We start from the raw sequence: 24782 nt of genomic DNA on the forward strand, positions 1-24782 counted from the left end.
GATCTTATTTTGAATTGGCAACCTGAAAAGCGTGAGAGCACGACCTCAGCCCCTCTTCATTGTGGTCGATAATCAGTTCCCAAGTTAGCACCGATGGATCGAAGATTTCGTGTTGGCCGAGTCGCACAGATCATTCACGAAACAGGTTATTAACCACCAGCAACAACTCTAGAATAACCGCTGCATTGGCTTGGTACCCGGGTAGGTTGGTCTACTGTCCTTCCATAAGATCCGACGCTTCCTGGCGTCTATCCGCCCGCCAACTCCTGCTCAAAGCCGCTTACCACGCCTCATTCAAGGTTCAGGGTGGCAAGTGAACGTTCTCCCGGGAGCCCAATCGAAGAGTACCAGCCTATCGATCCGACGCTTCCTGGCGTCTACCCGCCCGCCAACTCCTGCTCAAAGCCGCTTACCACGCCTCATTCAGGGTTCAGGGTGGCAAGTGAACGTTCTCCCGGGAGCCCAATCGAAGTACACCAGCCTATCTTCGGCGAGGTAGTAGAGGTCAACCACAAGCCTGAAAGTCCCAAGCTCGTGGACCACAAGAGAACCGAAGACGAAGTCCATGCACATTGCCCTCTCACGCTCCCCCCGGACAGGTTCCTGGCCCGCCGGACCCGGGAGACTTGGGTCAAATGTTGTCTCCTGCGGACTAGCCGCTCGGAGTCCCCCAAGGTACCTGGTGACGTCTTCGCCGCCTGGGAAAGTCAGGAGCCGGATGTGGGCGACGAACCGAGCGTTCGAGAGCTGGTCTTGAAACCACGAGAGTTGGCTCCCGTTGATGATCTCAAAGCGGGCAGTCACTAAGGGTAACCGTCTGCCTCGGTAGACCCAGCCATCCATGTCCTGCATAACATAGAATCGTGGCCCATCTTCTATGTACCACGGCATGGTGTCTGATTTTCCAGCTCGTGAGTGTTGCCTTGTGCGGAGATAGTTGCTTGGTGACTTGAGTGATGTTGCGGTAGCGCTGCTCCTCGATTGCTTGGTTCCGATACGGTGATATCTCGCAAGGTCCTTGGGAAGTTGGGGCAGCTGGGCCAGATCCACGCGGCATATCGGGCATTCTTATAGTAAGACCCGTAGAAGCTCAGGGCTCCAGTCTTCATGCTGCCACGTTGTGTTTTGTAGAGGCGATCTAAAGAAGGTCTTCAACCGCTCACATGCTGTAGTCAACCAGCAAAAGACATACTTCACGTGCGCCTACAGCTCGGCCTGCAAGCATATGGTTTGGCAGAAACGCACCGAGGACCCCGGCCGCTCCAGGGCATCGACTGCGTTCCAACGGCTTAGGGAGGCTCGGCCTCGACTATCTCTCGCTTTGTCTTTCTGCCAGGCTACGGCTCCGTTGTGCATTGTCTCCAGCTCGGTCATCGGACTGACCATGGCTCGGCCCGTTAAAACGCCCTGGTGAGCTAAAACGTCCTGGTGCCTGCGAAACCCACGGGATAATCTGCGCGGTATCCAAAAGGTTGTCGATACCCCAGTAGCCAGCGAAGGCGCTTACAGCATATAGGACGGAATACACCCCTCAAGTGAACCCTGAACCACAATGACAGTGTGACACCACTACCATGAACCAACTCTATTCTCGTTAGCAGAAGACTGAGCTGTGGCATCCAGTACCTAGCTACCTACTGATTCAACAGAACTAGAAAATTGGCAACTACGCAGGAAGGGATGCTCAGAAAGCCCAGGAATGTTCACCATCGTCAATCAGCTGTCAAATCTGTATCACCTAGCTTCCGAAAGGCGCCGATGGCGTTCTTGGTCTGAGACACATTCATTCATTCATTGGTTGGCGGAAGAGCAAGTCGGATACTGCCCCAGGACAGCCAATGCTGGGCCGGCTGCGGCTTTTGTGCGCCATTTGGGACCACTGTGTTTACCTCCCTTATCTCCTGGGACGATGATGTAAGGTAACACCGACCTCCCTAAAACGACTACCCGGATTCCCTAGAACGACTACCCTCCAGGGGCGGCCCGTGCGCACCCACCAAAATTTGGCAGCAAGCGCCACGACACTCCCTACCTGAGTATCGCCACAAGAATAGCTGCAAATGACGATAGTGCTATAGTTGTTGCAAAAGACAGAAAATGCAGGCTTGCCTAAAACGCGTAGAAGTGACGAGAAAGCTCGAAAATGCAGTAGAATTAGCGATGTAGCTAGAAATATTGCCTCCACTGACCGCCTACGCCTGGCGCCTCGGTTGTGGTTATAGAGGTCCCGCCAAGACTAATTTCGGAGGTTACCGCTTACAAGTATTTACAATCGCCATAGGGTGAGCGGGGCCGCGACGACTTAAAGCAACATCGACAATGCACAATCGCGAAGACTTATAGCAACAACTTTACCAAACCTCAACCAAATCGAAAAAAAAGAAAACGAAGTTAACCTATACCCTAACCTTGACCCTTACCCTAACCTTAACCCGAATCCTAACCAGCGGGGGGCTGGCGCCGCCCCTCGCACCCCCGGCGAACTAACCTGTAGCTAACCCGTGGCGATAGTGCAAACCCCTTGGCGGTCTTGGCGGGGTACTGACGCTGTAAAAACATTGCCGACAATTGGCCGAAATTAGTCTTGGCGGGACCTCTATAACCTCCAGCGGCGCGTCGCCCCGCCCTGTATGCCCGACGGTCGCCAGCTCGCCCAAATTCAGGGTTAGGGTTAGATGTGGCATCATTCAATGAGGACACTCTCTTGTGCGTGTGGCACTTCTTGTGGCGTCACTCACCGAGGGAGTGTCGTGGCGCTCGCTGCCAAATTTTGGTGGTTGCGCACGGGCCGCCCCTGGAGGGTAGTCGTTCTAGGGAATCTGGGTAGTCGTTTTAGGGGGTCGAGGTAACACAGGCAGCTGCATCAGCACTTTGCCCCTGAAAGCCGTGACTCCCAGACTCTTACCTTCCATTCGATTCCGGGCTCATCGGCTGATGCAGGTTCTGACTCACTTTTGGGCGTGTTTGCGTGGACTTCCTGATTAGCAGTGCACCGGCCACGCGGCCTGCACTGATTTTGCTGGGGCTTGGGCAAAGGGCCTAGCATGACGACAAAGAGTCCTGCAGCTCCAGCTCCTTTGCAGGTAGTGTAACTTACACGACTGCCGCTGCCTTGTATTTTACCTATAGGTACGGCAGTACTAACAATTTGGTACTTGTTACACAGGATTCCGTAGTTAAAAAGTGTGGCACCCCAGGTCCCGGCGGGGTGCAGCAGCGGGTCCCCAGATCCAGACAGATTCCGAGCTGCAGCTGGACTCCCGTCGGGACACCTCTTTGTTGTGGCAAGTGAGCATTACACTGCCTACTTGGGGCTGGATACACACCGCAAAAGCATAAGCCTTGGATCACCGACGTCATCTGCAGCCCCGGGGCCTGCATTGACAGATTTTAGTGCCCGCGAATAGCTACGCCTTGGCAAGCGGAGCCCGAAACACTCCGCCGTAAAGTGCGTGAATTGTGCGCGAAACGGGCTGAATAATTCGTCGATCGAATCGTTCGAATGGAATTCTGGACTTTTGCGCCGCGGTCGTCGATGGCGTTCTACCACAGCTTGCGGCCATTGCCCGTGTATTTGAAACGGTTCGTTCAGCGGCCGTTCCCTCACTCGCAGCTTCCTCCTCGCCTCCTCGCCTCCATGCTTTGTTTGACCCGGAGAACGTTCAATCCGTCCAATCCATCAGGCGGCCCCGTCCTGTCCGCATGTGCCAATCTCTGCTCGACACAGTTTGCCACCCCCATTTCCCCATTTCCCCACGAGCAAACAGCAAACGCAGCACGGATCGGCAACTTCAGCCTATATCCCGGCGCCGCCTTCGCCAGAGGTCCGCATTTCCTAGAAGGGAAATCTTTAATATACATGCGCTGTGCCACGTCCGACTGACATCGCCAATCACTCGGGTCACACTACACCCCTCTGTCACCCTCGGCACCGGCAGCCGAAGACACGCACGGCATACAGGGGGGGGAATCGGCACTCCCCAGATTGCATATCACCATGGCACCCTCCAACCGTCCGCCAGCGCCAGCGAGGGCCCACGAGACCGTCTCAACCTCGTTCCTGCTGGCCAACCTCCACTGTCCCACTTGCGTCTCTACTATAAAGCGCGCCCTTGGAGAATCCTGTGGCGGGCTCGTCAAGTGGGTCTCCCCCAACGTCGTCACGTCCGTGGTCACAGTGGAACACGCCCCGGAAGCGTCTGTCCAGCAGCTGCGCAGCGCCCTCGAGGAGAGCGGCTTCGAAGTATGCGGCATCTCGACCTCGGCTGGTGACATATCTGACCTGGACCTGGACCTGGACCTCGACGCTGGAGGAGGTCAACGGAACGGCCTGAGTCGCACGGGCAGCATGGGTCACCCAGCCTCCGCCCTCAGCCGGTGGTTCACGCCTTCGGGTTCGCAGGCCTCGCGGTCTCAGAAGGCTAGAGTCCACCTGGAGAACTGCGAACAGTGCCGGAGAACCGTGACGACGGAGGTGGATGAAAAGCGGGTCCTGGAGACCGTGTCACACCATGCCAACCTGGTCGCGGGCAAGCCCGCGGCCTCGAGCGCGCAGACGACGGGCACGAACTCGAGGTCGTTCATCGCCATAGAGACCGAGGAAGATGCATCATCCCAGCCGCTCTGGAGAGCCACATTGGCCGTCGGAGGCATGACGTGCGCCGCATGTGTCAACATGATTGCCGAGGGCCTCAAGAAGCACGACTGGATCTCAAATGTGGCCATCAATCTCATCGCCAACAGCGCGACCGTGGACCTGAAGGACGAGGGAAAGGCCAATGAGCTGGTCCAGGCCATCGAGGACCTCGGGTACGAAGCAACACTGGATTCCGTGACCCGCGTGAGCCAGGGAAAGCGCAAAAGCCCGGACAATTCCGACCTCTGGCGGGCGACGCTCGCCATAGGCGGCATGACATGCGCGGCTTGCAGCAACAACATCACCAGGGAGATGTCGAAGAAGGACTGGATTAGGTGCATCACCGTCAACCTGCTCACTAACAGCGCCACGGTGGACTTCGAAGGCCGGAACAACGCCGATAAGCTGGTCGAAGAGATCGAGGATCTAGGCTACGACGCGGCGCTAGACGCAGTGGTCAGCCTGGAGCAGGAGGCCGCAGTAGTGCGCGAGCGGACCGTGGAGATCAAGATCGACGGCCTCTACTGCGAACACTGCCCGGACCGGGTGACCAAGAGTCTCGCCGGCTTCCGGCGGCAGCTGGAGGTCATCACGCCACCGACCCGTCAACGGCCGATCATGAAGCTTTCGTACGTCCCAGACGCGCCGCCCTTCACCGTCCGGCAGATCTTGGCAGCCGTCGAGGCCAGCGACCACGGGTTTAGCGCCTCCATCTACCATCCCCCAAGCCTCGAGGAGCGATCCAAGCAGATCCAGCGTAAGCACCGCAGACAGATTCTCGGCCGCGTTATTTTCACCGGTATCGTCTGCATTCCCACCTTCACCATCGGCATCGTCTACATGAGCCTACTCCCCAACAGTGAATCAAAGGAGCACATCATGGCCCCGTGGACATCGGGCATCAGCCGGGCCCAGATAGCGCTCTTCATCATGGCCACGCCGGTCTACTTCTTCGCCGCCGACCTGTTCCACCGGCGGGCAATCAAAGAGATCAGGACGCTCTGGCGACGCGGCAGCAGGGTGCCCATACTCCAGCGCTTCTACCGCTTCGGCAGCATGAACACGCTCATGTCGCTCGGCACCACCATCGCCTACATCTCATCGGTCAGCCAGATGATCGCCGCCGCCGTGTATCAGCCGGCGGCGATCAACAACTCCGATTTCTACTTCGACTCGGTCGTGTTCTTGACCTTCTTCCTGCTCCTGGGGAGGCTGATCGAGAGCTACAGCAAGTCGAGGACCGGAGACGCGGTGGAGATGCTGGGCAAGCTCCGCCCGACGACCGCGATCCTGGTGGAGGGGTACGGGACCGAGAAGGAGGAGGATGTGGCCGTCAAGGCCGACATGCTCGACTTTGGGGACATCGTCCGCGTCCCCCACGGCGCCTCCCCGCCGGCCGACGGCACAGTCGTCCGCGGCGAAAGCAATTTTGACGAGTCCAGTCTGACTGGCGAGTCACGCCCGGTGAAGAAGGTTCTCGGCGACGAGGTGTTCGCCGGCACTGTCAACAAGGGCGCCCCACTCCTGGTCCGGATTACCGGGGTGTCAGGCTCGTCGCTTCTCGACCAGATCGTCAACGTCGTCCGCGAGGGCCAGACGAAGAGGGCCCCGATCGAGCAGGCCGCCGACCTGCTGACGTCGTACTTCGTCCCTGTGGTCACCTTCATTGCCGTGATCACATGGATCATCTGGCTCTCGCTCGGGCTCAGCGGCCGGATTCCGGGCCACTATCTGGACGTCACCTCGGGCGGCTGGGTTGCTTTCTCGCTGCAATTCGCGATTGCCGTCTTCGTGGTGGCGTGCCCCTGCGGTCTCGCGCTCGCCGCGCCCACTGCCATCTTCGTGGGCAGCGGTCTCGCAGCGAAGCACGGCATCCTGGCCAAGGGCGGCGGTGAGGCGTTCGAAAAGGCCAGCCGGATCGACTGCGTCGTCTTCGACAAGACGGGCACCTTGACGATGGGCGGAGAACCCAAGATCACCGACTCAGAGCTCTATCCGGAGGACCCCGGCACCAAGGACACTCTCTTAGCAGCGCTGAAGGCAGTCGAGGAGAACAGCAGCCACCCGATCGCCAAAGCCATCGTCTCCTTCTGCGCCAGCCAGACAACCTCCAAAGCAGCCATCGACAACCTCCAAGAAGTCCCCGGAAAAGGCATGAAGGCGACCTGCAGAGGCAGCTCTTCCTCCGCCTCATTCGAACTCGCGGTCGGCAACGAGTCTTTAATGTCGGATATCTCCGTTGCCATCCCGCCCGATACCACCGCAACACTCCAGCGGTGGAAAGACGAAGCCAAATCCGTCGCCCTCGTCGCCACCAAGCCGCTCGACTCGCCCACCTGGACGCTCGCCGCATCCCTCTCCATCGCCGACCCGATCCGCCCCGAGGCGCCGCGCATCATCCGCGCGCTCCAGTCGCGCGGCACCCGCGTGTGGATGCTCTCGGGCGACAACCCCACCACCGCCGCGGCCGTCGCCTCGCAGTTGGGCATCCCCGCGGACCAGGTCATCGCGGGGGTGCTGCCGACGGGCAAGGCCGACAAGATTAAGTACCTGCAGTCGACGCTCAAAGCGCGCACCAGCAGCAGCACCAGCAGCAGCAGCGGCACGACGACCACCGAGTCGACCACGCGGCGCGCGATGGTGGCCATGGTGGGCGACGGCATCAACGACAGCCCGGCGCTGGCGACGGCGGACGTGGGCGTGGCGATCGGGTCCGGCGCGGACGTGGCCATCAGCAGCGCCGACTTCGTGCTGGTCAAGAGCGACCTGCGCGCCGTCGTCGACCTGCTCGACCTGTCCGCCCTCGTCCTCCGCCGCATCAGGTTCAACTTCGCCTGGGCCGTCGTCTACAACTGCCTCGCCCTGCCCGTCGCCGCCGGCGCCTTCTACCCCATCATGAGCCGCGGCAGCCACGTCCGGCTCGACCCCGTCTGGGCCAGCCTCGCCATGGCGCTGAGCAGCATCAGCGTCGTGACGAGCTCGCTTGCGCTGAGGGCGGATGTGAGGGGGCTTGGGTTTAGGGAGAGGAGGATTGAGTGAGGGGGTTACACAGTATGTTGTTCTCTTTGTTACTGGGATCTGATTGCTTGGAGAGGGAGAGGGTTTGCACAGGAGGGTTTAGGAGTTGGTGCTGGCGCTGGCGTGGAGTTTGGGTAGTAGGATTGGAGTGTGGGAGCCATCCATGATTGCATAACGCTGATAGATACCCATGGTTTGTTTGTAATGACATCCTGTCCGAACTTGTGTTGTTTGGAATGATCGTGTTGGTTTGCGACCCCTAGATGGTGTTGATCATTTGGACTTGGCCAGTGAAGTGAAGGACGTGAACTTTGTCTCACAATGAGTAGTTCGCACCGTGTGGATGTTCTCACTATGACAAGCAAGCCATCCTTGGCTGCCAAGACGCTAATCAACCCATAGCGCGCCACGGGTGGTTGTCGAAATGGTCATGGCGCCCGTCTCCTTGGTCAGGGACAGTCCCTCAGACCGAAATATTTTACCTCGGAGGAGAACGTACGTTCAACTCTCCTTCCAGAGATAACCTTCCACCGAAAATATTTCTTCTTGAAAATAATCCCTTCGTTTAAGGACCCTCTCTTATCCTAAGGGATGGTCTCTCAACTATATTGTGCTCTAAGAGGTAGGAGAATTTCGTCTAGGCGACTTTCATGGCGATGATTTTAGAAAATTGGACATTCTCCTACGACTGTGTGATCCAATTCGTGCTCCAAGATGGTAGTGGAGACGATGTCGACAACCCCCCGTGGCGCGCTATGGAACATATATAGGATGTCCCGTACATACAGCGTGTATGGAATCCGTATGGTACGGAGTACAGATAATGCTTCCATACTCCGAGCTTCCAGTTGCTCCTTGCTGCATGTCTCGGACCAGCTCGAGGTCAAACAACCTGCAGGTAGCCACAAGCTAGTGTAGTCTCACACGCTCCCGCTCACCAGTTTCGGAATCCTGCCTGGATTGCTTCAAGGCGTGTGCAGCTTGACACATTGTTCTTGTTTTGTGTCACAAAGGGCTAGTTAGTGTACGGAGTACCTCCGTAGGTAGACAGCCAAGATCCCGAGCGGTGCATTTGACAGTGGGGTCGGTAACTGTGGTGACCACCAACACACAGCAGCAGCTTGCTGCAACGGCCTGCCCATCCGTCACACTCTGGCCCGCAAGGCGCGCCGAGCTGATCCACGGCAAAGCAATCACATAACGTGCCCGGCCGCCTAAAATGAATGCCACCGTCAAGCGCAAGTTCAATGCGCTGCTCCAGGGCATCGGCAGCCGGCCGTCGACCGACCGCGACAGCAGCACAGCGGATCTCGCATCTTCACCTGCATCGCTGCGCTCCTCAACCTACCGAACAATGGCCGGCGACAGCGACCTTGACCCCTACAAGAAACGCCGCGTCGGCGCACCCACGTCGACCCCTACAAAATACAGCTCGCTACAGGACACGCCGATGCGCTCGTCGCCCGCCAGCATTCGGGCCGTTCCGCCGTCGACGACCATCTCCAACATCACGCTGCGCAAATGGACGCCCGGGACAGCCAGCCCGGCTCCCGACGGCAACGAAGGTGCGCCGCCGCCGCCGAAGTACTGTCCCGGCGACCGCGACCAGCTGCTCCGCCGGCTGGCGACCTTCCAGGAGCTGACCGACTGGACGCCCAAGCCGGAGCGCGTCAGCGAGATCGAGTGGGCCAAGCGCGGCTGGGTGTGCCAGGGCAAGGAGCGCGTCAGGTGCACGCTCTGCGGGAGCGAGCTGGCCGTCAAGGTCAACCGGAAGGAGGTGGACGGGAAGGAGATCTCGGTGCTGATCGCGTCCGAGATCGCCGAGTCGGTGGTGGACAAGTATGCCGAGCTGATCATCGAGGCGCACGCCGAGGACTGCCTGTGGAGGAAGAAGGGGTGCGATGGTGAGTTCCCAATGCACGCGTGCCAATTTTTGACTTCTGTAGACACTGACTGAACCGACACCAATCACAGATTCCCTCCTTCGCCTACCTCTGCCCAACCCCAAACTGGCCCTCCAGGGCCTCCGCCAGCGCTACGACGAGCTCAGCGAGCGCGCCGCCTTCCTGCCCTACGAATCCAGCATCCGCCTGCCCCCAACCCTCAACCTCGACACCGTCATCTCCTTCCTCCCACCGACCTTCTTCACCGATCCACCCCCTCGCCCGCCACCCTCTTCCACCGCCGACCCATCCGCAACCCCGACAACAACAACAACCACCGCCACCGCCACCACCACCTCCCCTCCAGCAACAACACCTCAAATCAACCGCCCCGCCCTCGCCCTTGCCCTTTGCGGCTGGCAATCCCTCACCCACCCGCTCCTCGGCACGCCCGTGCCCAACAGCGCCTCCTGCCACACCTGCCTGCGCCGGCTCGGCCTCTGGATGTTCCGGCCGCGCGCGCGGCCGCCGCCATCGCCATCGCCATCGTCCGGCACGAGCACGAGCACGAGCACGAGCGCCGCAGCAGCAGCAGCAGCAGCGGGGCCGGAGCAGCAGCTGCTGCCCGCGCCGATGGACCACCTCGACCCCGTGCGCGAGCACCGGTTCTTTTGCCCGTGGAAGAACCCTGCCGTGCAGCGGAATCCGGGGAAGGGGGCTGTCGCCGGCGCAGCCAGGCGGGGGCAGGGCGGCGAAGGGGAGAGGGAGATGGCGGCGTGGGAGGTGCTGGTTGTTGGGCTGAGGAACGAGGCATTTATCCGGGAGCGGGTCGCCGCTTCTACTGGTGGTGGTGGTGCTGGTGCTAGTGGGAGAGCGGCGGTGGGGCATGGGCGGAGCAAGAGCAGCGTGCCTGCTTCTTCTTCTTCTTCCGTTCCTTCTGGGGGTGGGCTTGGGACGGAGTTGGCGGGGTCAGATCAGGTGCCGAAGACGCCTGAGCGGCCTGTTACTATGGGCGGCGTGCCGAGGATCCTGGTTGGGGATGGCGGCGGTGGTGGTGGTGGTGGCGGTGGTACTACGGAAGACGAGCAGGGGGGTAGACAAGGTGCGGAAGAGGATGTGGACGATGAGGAGGCGCGGAAGAAGAAGGATGTCGACATGATGGCGCGGCTGCGGCGGGTCAAGAGCCTGTTTAATACCAAGGCGGGCAGCAGGCTGAAGAAGCTGGGCGGGAGCAGGCCAGGCACGTCGCATTCTAATAGGGGCGCGGAGTAGCTGGTGTTACAGGTGGATTTGCTGTTTGGGGTATCTTAGACTAGAGAATATGCTAAGAGCTAGCACGGGGGTAGTGTAAAAGCTGGCAGTGTAATGTATATTTGCGTGTTTGGTTGGACCAGCACACTGCCTGCCAACACCGCTCTTCAAGTTGCGCACGCACGGAACCACAGGAACAAGCGCGACAGTCTGGATACAGGAACCCGCAGCAAAGCACAGCAGCAAAATGGCAAGACTTCCCGAGCTAATGAGGATATCAAGGGCAAAAAAACCAGTCTCAACTCGGGGCTGTCCGGGGTTTGAACCCGGGACCTCTCGCAACACCTTTGTCATCCAATCAGGAAGCCCAAAGCGAGAATCATACCACTAGACCAACAGCCCATTTAAATCGCGTGCGATATCGGAGACGTTTTCGCATTATTTGCTGAACGAGATATGCAGGGACGATGCCTCGGCTTCTATTTTCGTCGTTGCTGCAGGACAGCTTGGAGGAAGTGATGGAGGTGGCGGTGTGTTGTCGCCATGTTCTGATTTCTTTGCGTGTTGCTTTGCAGCTCTGGTTGGTTGTTTTGCGGCTTTTGTTTGTTTCCTTTTCGCCCCAGCAATCCGTGCTTCGTGTTTGTTGCTAGTATGTGTTTTTCTTCAGTTGGAAACGTAGATGGGAGTTCGTATACATGGGTTACTTGGGTTGGAGAAGGTTGCGAAGTCCTTGCAAATGGAGGTTGCAATTCGCTTTTCGGCTCTTTTTAATTGTTTTTCGAGTGGTCGTCAAATTTCCTTTCTTGCTTGAGCGAGCGTCTCGTGAGCCTGCTCGGCTTGATGATGAGGAATAGAAACAACTAGTAGAAAGAGGTCTCCGACAGCCGCCATATGGAATCGACGCAGAGGTATAAGCAGAGTTGTTGTTGTATCAAGCAGCTGCTGAAGGGAGGAAGTACTTGGTTGAATGGAGGGTATTCTCCGGTATCGGAAGATTTGCTGAGTTCTGACAAAATTATCCGAAGGGCTAAATTATGTCAGAGCTGGTCTTGTAAGTTGGATTTGAGTTCGCACCGTAGGGCCGAGTTGGTGCTGCACTTGTGTTTGATGCGGTTTTCATAGAGCGTTATCCAATTCTGGAAACATCCTACCAGGTGATTATGTTCTAGTAGAACTCGCAGTCAAAGAGCAATTAAAAGCGACAGTGAAAGCGTTGAGCACCGAATCAAAGGACTCAAATCGGCTCAGTTAATGCATATCCCAGTCTTTCTCATATATCGGGGTGGGGAGGGATTGACTGGAGCTGCGGTTCTGCGTTTTTGCTCTCAATCCTGAGACGCGACTGGCGTAACCCATGCTCAAAACACCACCTATCGCGCGGACATGCAAATCAAGCCCTAGCGTTACCATACCGAAGAGGTGAATCATTGGCTAGAGTTGACTTTTTAGCTGAACTCCTTTGCTGTTGGTTCGCAACGGAATTTAACTCCGAGGCGAGTGCAAACTCCAAGGTTCTGGAGACCCAGCGAGGTCTCCCCGAGGGTCTAGCGGACACGGTGCAGCCGTTGAAGGGAGTTGTTTCTTGCCGCCGCGATCAGAAATAGATTCGGCTCAATGGTCTAGTGGTATGATTCGCGCTTCGGGTGGTCACCCACACCTGGGTAACAGGTGGAAGATGTGCGAGGTCTCGGGTTCGATCCCCGATTGAGCCCAATCTAAACATTCCTTTTGCTGCTTCTATTGGCCGGCTTTTTGCCCGTAAAAGCAAGCGTTTCCTGAACCACTGTCGTGGCCCTCCATTCAATGCTGCTGCATTCAACTAGCTGACTCACCCACTTCTTCGACATCTCGTCGGATATGCATTCTCACGGGAGTACAGCCTGACGAGCACGACGGCGCAGTTTCGTGCCACAAAGCGAGCCCTCGCACACCTATCACCCCATGAGCATTCCGTCCTTGACTTGATGTGTTGCGCCTTTCCCCTTCACCTCCGTCTCGGCGGCAACATTAATGCTCAGAACAGGTGCCATCAAACCAGGGCCGAGCCATACAACAACGCTTCCTGATGCTTGTTGTCCACCCTTCTCTACCTTCCTGACGCTCGTTGTCCATCCTTCTCTACATGTACATACAAAACACGAACCCCAATCCTGCAAACCCAATCATGATGCCACGGTAAACCAGGTGTAGTCAAGCACCCAACGGCATAGCCACGCTTCGTGGTCCCTGGAAGCACCACGCTCAATCCCCGTTTGCGGGCAAAAAAGGAGACATGTATCCTACACTGCTAGTCGTACACAGAAATATGCCAACAAAGTAAGTACCGTACAACATCCTGTAACCCTAAGAAGAGGCTCCGGCCGTCAGGGCCGCATTTCACCCGCTTCGCTGCAACCAGCCCAACGCGCTGGAGTAACCTGACCTGATCCAACGAGACCAACGCTCGCATATCCCTGGCTCGCATCCCAGTCCGAGCCGAACCAAACCCAAGTCCAGCTGCAAGAAAGACCCAATCCATACATACCCAACAACCAACAACTTTCCAGGGGTGGTCACAACTAACCACAAAACTGTGGTCATAACTAACCACCCTACGATAATCAATACTCGGCGCCCACCCAGTCCAGGAGCGCACAGACGATCTCAACAGCCAGCACGGCGCCCCTCGCCGCGACGGCGACCACGCTCTCGACGAGTAGCACGGCCATCCAGACAGCCGCAAACGCGGCCTCGCCCAGGCTGCTTAGCCCGCGCAGCACGCGCGCCAGCGCGACGGCCGAGACCGCGTCCCGCTCCCGCCGTCCCAGCAGTCCTCCTCCCCCCGCACCTCTTGTTCCTCCTTCTCCTCCTCCTCCTCTTCTTCGTGCCCGCTCAACCGATGCGGATGGCGAGGCCGACGCTGACGCCGATGTGCGCCGCGGCGGCGGTGCAGGTGCAGGTGTACCCGACGCCCAGGCTAGTCAATGCGCGCCCCCTCCTCCTCCTCCACCGCCAGCACCAACACTAACCCCAACCGCGGCAGTAGCAGTAGCAGCAGCGGCATGGCCGGTGTTGTTGTTGTTGTTGCTTCCCGCCATCAACAAGCGCTTGTTCTTGCGCATCAGCTGCGCGAGGCTCTTCTCCAGCTTCTCCGTCTCCTTGCGCGCGGCGGCCAGCGCCTGCTCGGCGTCCTCGAGCGACATCAGCGGGACGTTGCCGAACGGGCTGGGCGAGGAGGTGAGGTTGATCGCTGCGGTGGCGGCCGCGGAGGCCGGGGGAGGCGGGGGCGGCGGGGGCTGCTGCTGCTGCTGCTGCTGCTGCTGCTGCTGCTGCTGCTGCTGCTGCTGATTAGGGTGGTGGTGATGGTGGTGATGGTGGTGGTGGTGGTGATGATGGTGGTGGGGCTTCGCGGAGCCGAAGACTTCTTCCACGGTGGGCAGCTGGGCGTTGAGATCGCCGAAGTCGTCGTGCCCGGAGGAGGGAATGCTCGGGAGGGAAGAGGCAGCGTTCAGCTGCTGGTGATGATGCTGGTGGGGAGGCAGGTCGTCGGCGAAGGCGCCCACGGGGCCAGGGTAGCTGAGCTCCGGGGGCGCGGTGCCCGCATCCACAGCGTCGTGCGCGCTGGGTCCGCCGATGCCGCCGTACAGCCAGGGCGCGACCGAGCTGAGGTTGGCCGGGACAGTGCCACGCGGGTCGGTTGTCCACGAGGACATGGCCTTGGGCAGACTCATGTCCCTAGCATTGAGGTTCAGCCGGGGCAGGACATACTGGTTGATGTAGTAGATGGCCTCCTCGCGCTGGATCTTGTTGACAGGGTCCGAGGGATAGGCGCCGGGCGCGGGCGGGAAGTAGCTGGGCGGGCCATTGGGCACGGCGCGGCCCTTGATGAGGCTGAAGCCGCCACCGGCTTCGTGACGCGACGGGACGAAAGCGGCCGGGCTTGCGGTCGATTCGGCGACACGTTGTTGGAGCTCCAGGAAGCGGTCTTCCTCCTCCGGGCTGAGGTTGCGAATGCAGTCCCCGTTCGGCGTGAGAAGGATCCGTGTGCCGTCCATGACCTTCCGCACCGGTTTGCCCGCGAGCAGCGATGCCTGATCGTCCTCGGTGACGATGGACTTGGTCGACGTCATGTTCTTAGCGGCCTGGTCCCGAAGGCCGGCAGTGTGGGCGTCATTCCGCGATTTGTCGAGTTGCACGTTGACGGGCTTGAAGAGCGCCAGGCTGTCGACCGAGTCGGACACCAAGCCGGCTGCTTGCAACTCGCGAAGAACTGAGGCCGGGCTTGGCAGAGTTCGCGGCGTCGACGAATCCGGCTTTTCGCCGGTGTTCTTCACGTCGCCCTGCCTTCCCTTCTGCACCGACGGCTCGCCAGTCAGTGTGGTAGTCTCGTTGGCGGTCGACCGATAAGCCGACGATTCCTCTTTGACCTCTTTGACCTCCTTGGCCTCGGCAGCCTCCTTGGCCTCCTTGGCCGACGGCGGATGGATCGCTAGCGGCGTCTCGGGACGGCTCGCAACGGGAGTTGCATTCATGCTGCTCGGCTTCTCCTTCTCTTTCTTCTGCTTCTTCTTGCGGCCAACGATGGGGCCGATCTCGACAGCCGGCTCGGCCTTGACCGGCTGCGCGGCGATGGTCGCAGACTCCTTCTTCAGGGCCTCTTTGCGCTGCTTACGCTGCTGGCTCTTGGTGGTCGTGCGGACCGGCGCGGAGCCAACCTTGGTGGGGGGAGGAGAATTTGTCCGCGAGGCCGAGATGGAGGCTGATATGATAGAGGCGCTGTCCGAGATCAACTCGCTCAGGGGCGTCTCGGGGCGGATGGCTGCAGCCGCTACCGACCTCACAGCAGGAATCGCCTGGACCGGAGTCGTCGGCGGCTCCGTCGTCTTGGGCGTGGACACTACTCTGAGCGTCTTCGGAGCCGCCCGGGTGAGCGGAGACGAGACAGAGACAGGCGTGGGCGCCGGGAGAGCCGGGAAAGCAGACTCGCGATCTGCCGCGCTTTTGTCTGTTGCAGTCGCCGACTGTGACTCAACATTCTTGCTTTGTGCCGCTTTGGTTGCCGCCGCGATGTTCAGGATGCCAGGGACCGGACGATTCTCCTGCTTCTTCTCGGCAGCCTTCCCCAGAGGTTTAGTCTCCAGCTTCGGCGCCTTGTTCTTTTCAGGCTCAGACGCGGGCGCCGGTGCAGCTACGGGAGCTGACGCAGGCGCAGACTCTTCCTTCTCCTTGGCCTTCCCCTTTCCTTTGTCTTTCGCTTTCTCCGCCGGCTTTTCTGCAGCTTTCTTGCTGCTCGACGCAGCAGCTTTGTTTGCCGCTGCCTTGGGCTGAACGGCCGGCGTGGCTGCTGCCTGAGGCTTGGGCGAGCTGAGGGCTGGGAAGTCTTCGTCTTGCAAAATCTTTTGCGACTTCGCCTTGGCGATGTCCTTCGACAGCCCGCTCTCGGCGGCAAGCGCTTTCACAGCCTTCTTGGCCTCGGGCACGGACGGCGCGACGGCCTTCTTGATGAGCGGACTCGAAACAGGAGCGGCCGGTTTTACCGGAACCTTTGGCAGTGCGACTGGAGGCGTTTGGCGCCCAACACTTGTCGCCGGAAGGGACGAGTGTGAGATTGCGGGCGATGGATGCGCGCTCGGGAAGGAGAAGCCGGGCGGAACCGATGGGGTGCCCGAGCGACCCAGGGACTCGAATGCACTGGAAGGTAGGCGGATGGTTGTGTCGATAGGTTCGTCGGCAACGAGAGCATCTATGCTCGATCTCACCTCGTCCAGTGATGGGAGGCCGTCATCTACGGAAAACCAAGATTAGCCTCTCGCTCCGGCAAAACGTAAAGATATGCCAACAGGAAAGTAGGAGGACCAGGGGGTCGGGGAAGGAGCGACACAAGCCAGCGCATGCTATGTACAGGAGGGCTTCGGTTACGCCAAGAGGCCATCATCGTCTTGGGGGAATGTGTAGGGCGGGCGAGAAGTTCATTGACGCGGTGTAAGGATAATATATTCTTGGCCACCAATGCCACCTCAACCCCGACGGCGCATGAACCTGGGGCCCAAAGTTAACGTACATGGGGGAACCCGAGGAAGACGATGAGAGCTTGCCTGACGTGACCCAAGCTTAACCCTTGCGACGCGAAGTCCCTAAATAGGGACGCAAACGCGAAAACGCGGTATAAGAAGTGTGCGAACGCCCCCCGAGAGAGGCCCCCATCCTTCTCTCGCCCAGAAATGCAAATGACGCCAATGCAGGGCATGATTCCCAAATGCGAAACCGGCGCTTGTGTGATGCTCCATGCCTCGGGAGACCTGCCCAAACACCATAACTGTCCCGAGAACTCTCAAACCCGCTCGATGCCCACCAACGCCGTTGTGATATATAAGGGCGACAGCTGGAAAAGAAAGAAGACGACGTCGCTCCCCGCCCCCTGGTCCCCCAAGAGTGTAGTGGAAAAAAAGAAAGAAAAAAAAAAAAAGCGAAAAGTTGCCTTCGCCATAGCCGAGGTGCTCCTCCTCGACGGACAGAATCACCAGGCCCGATAGCCTGGGTTGTACATCATGGCCGGATTGCCGTACCCACCTTGCGACTGACCACTGAACAGTCCCTGGGCCAGGCCGGCATTGCCCTGTTGCTGCATGTGCTGCTGGGACTGCATTCTCGCCTGCAAGATACTCGGGTCCGCAAGATCTACTAAGCCACTCCCCCCAGAGGAGGAAGTGTTAGCGTGTCTGTGCTTCTTCCCCTTCTTCTTCTGCTTTGAACCCAAGTCTTGGAAGGCTCCAGGCTGAGAACCATAGAGCATTGCCAGGTGGCTCGAGGCAGGAGCTGGAGTGGAGGAGGCGGAGAGCGGGTACTGATGAGGAAAGGAAGAGAACATGTACTCACGCTTTCCGGCGTCATGAGCCTGGGAGCCAGCCCCCCGACCGCGCAAGATCTGCAGCATCTCGTTGGTGTCCTTGGACATGCCGCCGAAACCGGCCGAGCCGAATCCGTGCTGTCCAAACACGCCGGGCGTGGTGCCGGTCGACTTGAGGCCCGGCGGCGGTCCGGGCATGGAAGTGGTGTAGTACTGGCCGGTGGGCTGGTTGGGGAAAGACGAAGGCATCATCGAGGCCTGCTGCGCCATGATGCGGGGGTTCGCCGCCAACTTCACAGACGTGGCCGAGGCGGCGTCTCTGCCGTCGTTGGCGAAGCTGAAGCGAGAACCCTGGCGATTGTGACCTTGGCCCTGGAACAAGTTCGCCTGCGCAGAGAGGTGGTCGACGAAAGCACCTGGCTGGCGCATGTACGTTGGCTGTTGAGGCGTCATCGTGCGGCTCCCGATGGACCCCAGGCTCGCAGCCGTCTGAGCAAAGCCCGACCCGACCGCCTGGCTGAAGAGCCCATCCGTGCCACCCCGTTGGATAGGCGGCTGGGCAACGCGACGCGGATCGAAGCCGGTGCCGTCACGGCCATGATCGCGGTCCTCGGGCTCTCCGCCTAGCGCGAGACTACCGCTGCTCTCCGGTTCGCCTTCCGAGGGCTCGCGAACGCCGCCCGACTGCTGGTCGCCGACACTGCTGCTCTCCTCGGCCGCCCGTTGAGCGCGCCGCCGCATCCCGCCACGGGTATCAAAGAGCGGTGGATACAGTTTGTTGAACTCGTCGGGTGGCAAATCGCCTCCAGGCTTGGGCCATGCGAGCGAGCAGCCCTCGAGAGACTTGAGTAGCGATTTGAGAGCGTCCTGGGGGATCTGCTTCGCCTTCTCGATCACGGTACTGACGGACTTTGACTGGCCCGCGGCCGGGGCAGCACGAGCCGAAGGCCCGGCGGTCGAGGATTCGGGTTGTGTTTCTTCAACGGCGGATTCGGCAGTTGCCGGCAGCGAGTTCGAGATAGCCGGACTGGGAGCGGCACCGCTGGTGGCATAGCTGCCCCGCCGGCTGCGGACCTGCGGATTACGCGCCCAGTTTGCCGAGGCAGGAAGCGCGGGCCCGTCGCCATTGTCGGACCCGTCCTTGCTAGAGCTTCTCGCCATGGGCTGCGCGACGGCAGGGGAAGGGGAGGGGTGAGCTTGCTGCCTCGAAGCAGAACGAGACGTGCCAGCGTTTGGGATAGGCCTCTGCGAGTTGATGCTATTCATCGAAGACAGATCCTGCCGGCTGTAGCTGTCCTCCTCATCGCCCAACTCGTGCAAGAACATGCACTGCCGATTCGTGCACTGTTCATGTCGAAGCCAAGCAGAGCAATACTTGGTTGTCCCCAGCTGAGCTCTGAGCACCCTGTCGCCGTTTTGGGAGCCGTTAACTGCCTGGATGCAGCGCGCGGCGTCTTCCTTTTTCTCGAATGTGACGTAGACGCCGAGCGACTGGTTTTGGCCGTCGTTGCCCTTGCGGCTGCTGATGGATATCTTCAGGATGTTGCCGTATTGGCCGAAGAATTCGGGTTTGCGCAGAGTCTTGAGCAGCTCGTCTTCGCGAACGGTTGGTGTTAATCCAGTCACATAAACCAGATTCTTCTGGACGACCCGAACGCCGACGAGGTTCTTGCGATTCTCCTTCTCGGCCTCGCGTTTCTGTGCCTCCTTTTGGCGCTGCTCGGCAGCACGCTTCTTTTGGTTTTTCTGGATATTCGCTCGGAACTCGGCAATCCTAGATACCGTCAGCACGAGAGAACCAAACACGTGGACGACTTAGCTTACTCCTCCTGCGTCACAACTTTCCACTGAATAGTCTTGTCGTCGTACGGGCGCCGGCATGCCGGGCACAGACCGTTCATGTTTGTCCGGATGTTGTTGAAGCAGAACTGGCAGATCTGCAGCAGCGGTCAGCGGCGCCGCCGAGGAATGGAGAGGCAACACAAGGTCCATGTCCGTACCTGATAGCCACACGGACATGGTCGGAAGTTCCGGTCGGAGAGATCGAACTCCTCGATGCAAAGAGGGCTAGCACGTGCAGTTAGCGGGCCGACCTGGTACCAGAAAAGGTGACTCGGCTGGTCGTGGAGAGAGCGGCCACTGGGCAGGCTGGCCGAGGGAACCGTGCATACCAGCAGTCGTCCTCATCGTCGATGAAGGTGTCTTGTGGCGCCATGGTTGCGGGTGTTGTCGCGTGCTAGGGTGCAGGACTGAGCAACGTGGTCTCGCAAGGCCAGAGAGGGGCAAGCCAAACGGTTGGTCGCGGAATGGATGCCGGACGCTGGGCGCGAAGTTGAGAGGCAGGTAAAAATTACGTATCGCTGATGCCGTGGATGAATGCGACAGTCAAGCGGGGAGGAAGTAAAGGAAGAAGAAAATATCCCTCTGATGAACGCCTGGTAGGGAGAATTTACAGTGAGGAGCTGGGCATGCTCCGAGATGTTTGGGTGCAAATCGGCGGCGAGGCGGGTCGAGTGTTGAGAGGAGGAATTGAGGCGACGCAGAGCCTTCGAGAGAACCTGGAAAGGTTCTGGGAGCGAGCTAAGCAGGTTTTGGTTTAGCGTCAGGTGGCACGTGTCGCGCCGCTTATGGTTGGCCCAAGCCCCAGGGAATGCTTTGAAGATTCAACTCGGGGTTCAGGCTGCATGAGCGCGCCCAGCGGTGACAGGTGCAAGCATGCACACGATTTGAGAGTGAGGCAGTGGAGGAACAAGACACTGGCACAAATGAGCAGCCAACACGGGCAACTTTTAGACAAGACATTGCCTATCAAGTACTACTGAAAAAGGGCAAAGTAATCAAGCATGATAAATGTACAACTGCCGAAGCATCCAATACTGAGTCACGTGACATACCACGTGGACAACCTCGGTTTCGGGGGCCAAGCTCCAAGCTCAACGTCAATCCGGATCGGAAGTCAAATCGCCCAGCAAGCCGCCGTCCAGGATCGAGGCCACCGGCTGATTCTCGATCAATTGGCCCAGCAACCCTCTCGATTCCGAGCATGGCCAGCAAGCTCTGCAGAAACAGGGCCCTGGCCTCCGCGCTGCGGCCGGCAAAGCCGTCGGTGGCCGCCCGCAGCGACGCCGCCGTGGTGCGGTGTTTCGCGACAACGGCCCGCGCCAGCGTCGCCGTGCCCAAGGACGTCCAGAACCCGCGCACCGCGCCCCGCGACCACGTCGGCACCCTCCAGGCACCGCTCGTCAACCCGGCCGACAAGTACCAGTCCAAGGCCGACAACCTGCACAAGTACGGCTCGTGGCTCATGGGCTGTCTGCCCAAGTACATCCAGCAGTTCAGCGTCTGGAAGGACGAGTTGACCATCTACATCTGCCCGTCCGGCGTCGTCCCGGTCCTTTCCTTTCTGAAGTGTAAGGCGTCCTCGGCGAGGGGAGCCATCCGACATGCGACCGCTAATGGTCTCTGCTAGACAACACCGCCGCCGAGTTCACTCAATTGAGCGACATCACTGCCGTCGACTTCCCAACCCGCGACCAGCGGTTCGAGATCGTCTACAACCTGCTCAGCGTCCGCCACAATGCGCGGATCCGCGTCAAGACATACGCCGACGAGGTCTCGCCGGTGCCCAGTGCCACCAGCGTCTATGACGGCGCCAACTGGTACGAGCGCGAGGTGTACGACATGTTCGGCGTGTTCTTCGTCGGCCACCCCGACCTGCGCCGCATCATGACGGACTACGGCTTCGAAGGCCACCCGCTGCGCAAGGATTTCCCGCTCACGGGCTACACCGAGATCCGCTACGACGAGGAGAAGAAGCGCATCGTCACGGAGCCGCTCGAGCTCACGCAGGCGTTCCGCAATTTTGAGGGGGGATCGAGCGCGTGGGAGCAGGTCGGGCCTGGTGTGGACCGGACGCCCGATACGTTCAAGCTTCCGACGCCGAAACCAGAGGAGAAGCCGGAGGAGAAGAAATAGAGATCACCAGGGGGCTATGTACATACTGTGTCAACAAAATGCTATATCCAGCCAGTTCGGTGCTGATAAGCGAGGGGCAGGGCGATGGGGAGTGAGGCATTGTCTTTGAACCAACCTTCGATCCAGGCGCAAACTGGACGTCGAATCCAGCATGAACAGCTTTGTCAACCCGCTCAAGTCAGCGCATTCCCGGGAGGGGCCCTCCATTGGCCATTGCCTGACGCGAGCGGCTCTCGTTTATTTCTCTTGGAGTCCCCTGAGCTTGGAAATTATTTTCAGCGTGAACTGAGTGGTTGGCTGCGGCGAGCAGCTCTTCATTTGGCAAGTTCCCTTGCCGGTCGGCCGTTGCACACAACATAGGCTCTGCCTGGATGGAGTCATCCACCTTCAATCCCCGACGTGAGAATGGAAAAAACATGGAAGAAACTAGAGGGCCTACACACCCACACTTGCTGTCCATTTCCAACCTTTTGATTCATCACCCCAATACCATACATATGGACAGCACCATCCACAGTTCAGATTCCAACACAGCAACCAGGACCCAGTGGATATGAAAGATAAAGCTCCTGGTCCCCGGTTATCCGCTCAACGCTCCCAACAAGCCCCCTGACTCCACTTACACCCACATACGCAGGTTCCTCGCCCAGTCCCCATCCACATCCACTTGCAGAAAACCCTCATTCCCCCACACCAGGCCAACATCTCGCACAAAAATGGCAAGGTGGCCGAGCGGTCCAAGGCGCCACGTTAAGGTGTTTGCAAACCCTTAATCCCTATTCTCCAAGCCGAGAATTCCGTGGTCTCGAAAGGGGCGTGAGTTCGAATCTCACCCTTGTCATTTTGATGTCCCATCTCTTTTGTCCTCCTCTCTGTGTTACTAGCAGACCGGGGATAACTGATCTTCTTTTGCTCTGCGGATTCAGCTGTCCGCCGGGATATCGTTCTTCCCCCTTGGGGTGTAACCAAGTGGTGTTGGCTCTGCGGCAGCACGCTCTCTTCCAAGCTGGCTATCATTACTTGGCAGTCGGGCTCTTTTGGATGGTAACAAGCACGCTCGTAGTTGCTTGGCTATAGCTTCATCACTCGCTGCTTGCGGTACAGTACATTGGTCCCCTTTCTGGTGCGCTGGCCCTTAAACCCGAAAAGCATCTTGCAACAGTCTGCAGGCATCTTCTCATCGAACCGACTCTCCGCGAAGACATCAGCAGATGGCCATGATCGTGCAATGGACAACAGCAACAAGATGTCCAGAACCTAAAAGGAAAGAAAAGATGCCAGCGCTAAATAAACAGTTTTCAAAACCCCTCCTCCCACGGTCCGCTCTGCGAGCAGGGTATATACACACACAGCAACATATATCCAGAAAACTCGGTTCTCACGCTCAGCAGACCCTCTCATCACGCCTCCTCGCAATACCCTTCAGATCTTGCCCTTGTACCCCTTAGGGGCGAGGTTGATGTTGTACTCGAGCTCGAGGGTGGCCTTGTCGTCGCCCTGGAGGGGCTTGAAGTCGACGACGAGGTCGTCCTTGACGGCGAAGACGGTGTCGCTCTTGATCCACGGGTCGTCGCTGGGGTACAGCTGGGTGGTGCAGGCCTGGTAGTCCGGGTGGGTGACCATGAAGTGGATGTGGGCGGGGCGCATCGGGTGGCGGTCCATGAGGGTGAGCAGCTGGAAGGAGGGCCCGTCGCGCGGCAGCGAGTAGGCGGTCGGGTGCAGGCAGTAGAGCCAGTAGCGGCCGTTCTCGTCGGCGCGGAACTTGCCGCGCAGGTTGTTGGGCGTCTGGTTCTCCGGGTCCTGGAAGTCGTACTTGCCGTTGGCCGACGCCTGCCAGATGTCGAACACGGCGCCCGGGATCGGCTTGCCCGTCGTGATGTCGCGGATCACGCCGTGCATCTTGGCCACGCGCCCGTTCGGCGGCACGCCGTCCTGGAAGATGACGTCGCCGAGCTCGCGGAACGGCGCGTTGGGCGACCAGAAGGGCCCCAGGATGGACGACGATGTCGGGTCAATGCCCGTCTCCGAGATGATCTTGTGGGTGATCTCGTCGACAAGGCTGAGATGGGGGGATGATGTCAGCTCAGAACGGACTAGACAGACCACAAAGAATGAAGCTTAGACGACGAGTCAAGACTTACGACTCGACACCGAGGATATCGCAGATGCGGTGGGTCTCGTTCCGGGTCTTGTTGCTCTTGGTGTAGATCTCGCCCAGGGCGTTGATGAACTTCACACCCTCCATCCACTCGTCGACGGTCAGCTCGACCTCGCGGGCGAAGTCGTGGATGTGTCGGATCAGGGCACCGAAAACCTGGCGGTGGCGCGGGGACGTCTTGGGACCCATGGCATTAATCACCTGGCTGGTGAAATTGGGGTCAAATCTGTGGGACGGCTTGTCGGAGGCCATTGTGATGATGTGGTTTGTGTTTGGGTGATATGTGGTTGTGCAAGAGAGTTCTGTTGGTTAGGGGGGAGCAAGGACAATTGTATGTGAGACTCGCTTGGGTATTGGTATCTTGAAAGCCCAACAAGACTGACTGACAGGACTGAGATGTGAATGAGAGAGCAGGACAGCAGAATTGGACCGAGCAAGATGTCTCAACTTAAATGGACCCCAGGATCCGGCACCCGCCTCAACTCGCCCTCCCTCCCGCGGGGAAGCATCACGGCGGATTGTGAATCCAGCCGACGTGATAGGTTGTGGGCCACGCATGTGGCATCATTTTCCCCGTGGTGGACAAGTCGGGGTGCGGCCACGGCAGCTTGTCCATCCCCGGGTCAGCACCACGGGAGTGGGGTCGGCGAGGGAGGGAAGTCGGGACAAATTTAGCCCTGCCATGGGACCCGTGGGTTCGGCAGCGCAAGGGACGCCCGCCTCGGCCTGTCGGCCTGGCAGAACCGACAATGCCCACCAGCTGTCGTGCTCTTGGACCTGCCGCCGCCTGAGTCGTTCATAAGTGTTTGCAATTAGGTGGCGCACTGCTCCTCCTCGATGCCATCGAATTACGACTATGTTCGTTGCCCGGTGACCTGCGACTATCCGCATCCAGGGGCATTACTGCAGTCGCCGCTCGCTAGAGCCGGTCCTGTCCCTTGACACTCCTTCCTAGGAGAACTCCTTTCCTCTCCATGGCCGGCTGCTCCGGGCTGCGCTGCGGCGGTGGTGTGCACAATGGATGCAATTCGGCCT

General features: G+C 59.2%; 5 protein-coding genes and 3 non-coding genes across 8 annotated transcripts; 5 read left to right on the forward strand and 3 right to left on the reverse strand.

Moving 5' to 3' along the window:
• The first annotated feature begins 3934 nt into the window (after positions 1 to 3934).
• Positions 3935 to 7994, forward strand: THITE_2109635 (uncharacterized protein). Its single transcript, XM_003650281.1, has one exon. The coding sequence runs from the start codon at positions 3998 to 4000 to the stop codon at positions 7673 to 7675; it is 3678 nt and encodes a 1225-aa protein (XP_003650329.1). The 5' UTR covers positions 3935 to 3997; the 3' UTR covers positions 7676 to 7994.
• An 879-nt stretch (positions 7995 to 8873) lies between these two features.
• THITE_135466 (uncharacterized protein) lies at positions 8874 to 10809 on the forward strand (the record flags this gene model as incomplete). Its single annotated transcript, XM_003650282.1, has 3 exons — positions 8874 to 9558; positions 9629 to 10361; positions 10404 to 10809. 3 exons carry the CDS (start codon positions 8874 to 8876, stop codon positions 10807 to 10809), a joined length of 1824 nt encoding a protein of 607 aa, XP_003650330.1.
• Positions 10810 to 11093: 284 nt separating this feature from the next.
• Positions 11094 to 11190, reverse strand: THITE_t25. The gene has a single exon. It is a non-coding gene; the product is annotated as a tRNA-Pro (tRNA).
• Positions 11191 to 12396: 1206 nt separating this feature from the next.
• On the forward strand, positions 12397 to 12500 carry THITE_t15. The gene has a single exon. It is a non-coding gene; the product is annotated as a tRNA-Pro (tRNA).
• A 1027-nt stretch (positions 12501 to 13527) lies between these two features.
• Positions 13528 to 19687, reverse strand: THITE_2109636 (uncharacterized protein). Its single transcript, XM_003650283.1, has 5 exons — positions 19615 to 19687; positions 19439 to 19551; positions 17644 to 19388; positions 17338 to 17448; positions 13528 to 16552 (listed from the first exon to the last, which is right to left on the reverse strand). The coding sequence occupies exons 2-5, from the start codon at positions 19513 to 19515 to the stop codon at positions 13749 to 13751; spliced, it is 4737 nt and encodes a 1578-aa protein (XP_003650331.1). The 5' UTR covers positions 19516 to 19551; positions 19615 to 19687; the 3' UTR covers positions 13528 to 13748.
• An 882-nt stretch (positions 19688 to 20569) lies between these two features.
• THITE_2109645 (uncharacterized protein) lies at positions 20570 to 21806 on the forward strand. The gene is made up of 3 exons (XM_003650284.1): positions 20570 to 21024; positions 21084 to 21607; positions 21670 to 21806. The coding sequence occupies exons 1-2, from the start codon at positions 20658 to 20660 to the stop codon at positions 21587 to 21589; spliced, it is 873 nt and encodes a 290-aa protein (XP_003650332.1). The 5' UTR covers positions 20570 to 20657; the 3' UTR covers positions 21590 to 21607; positions 21670 to 21806.
• A 501-nt stretch (positions 21807 to 22307) lies between these two features.
• On the forward strand, positions 22308 to 22430 carry THITE_t16. The gene has a single exon. It is a non-coding gene; the product is annotated as a tRNA-Leu (tRNA).
• A 581-nt stretch (positions 22431 to 23011) lies between these two features.
• Positions 23012 to 23999, reverse strand: THITE_2126411 (uncharacterized protein; the record flags this gene model as incomplete). Its single annotated transcript, XM_003650285.1, has 2 exons — positions 23012 to 23648; positions 23731 to 23999. 2 exons carry the CDS (start codon positions 23997 to 23999, stop codon positions 23012 to 23014), a joined length of 906 nt encoding a protein of 301 aa, XP_003650333.1.
• Positions 24000 to 24782: the final 783 nt, after the last annotated feature.

Source organism: Thermothielavioides terrestris, chromosome 1, assembly GCF_000226115.1.
Source record: "Thermothielavioides terrestris NRRL 8126 chromosome 1, complete sequence".
Classification (NCBI taxonomy): domain Eukaryota; kingdom Fungi; phylum Ascomycota; class Sordariomycetes; order Sordariales; family Chaetomiaceae; genus Thermothielavioides; species Thermothielavioides terrestris.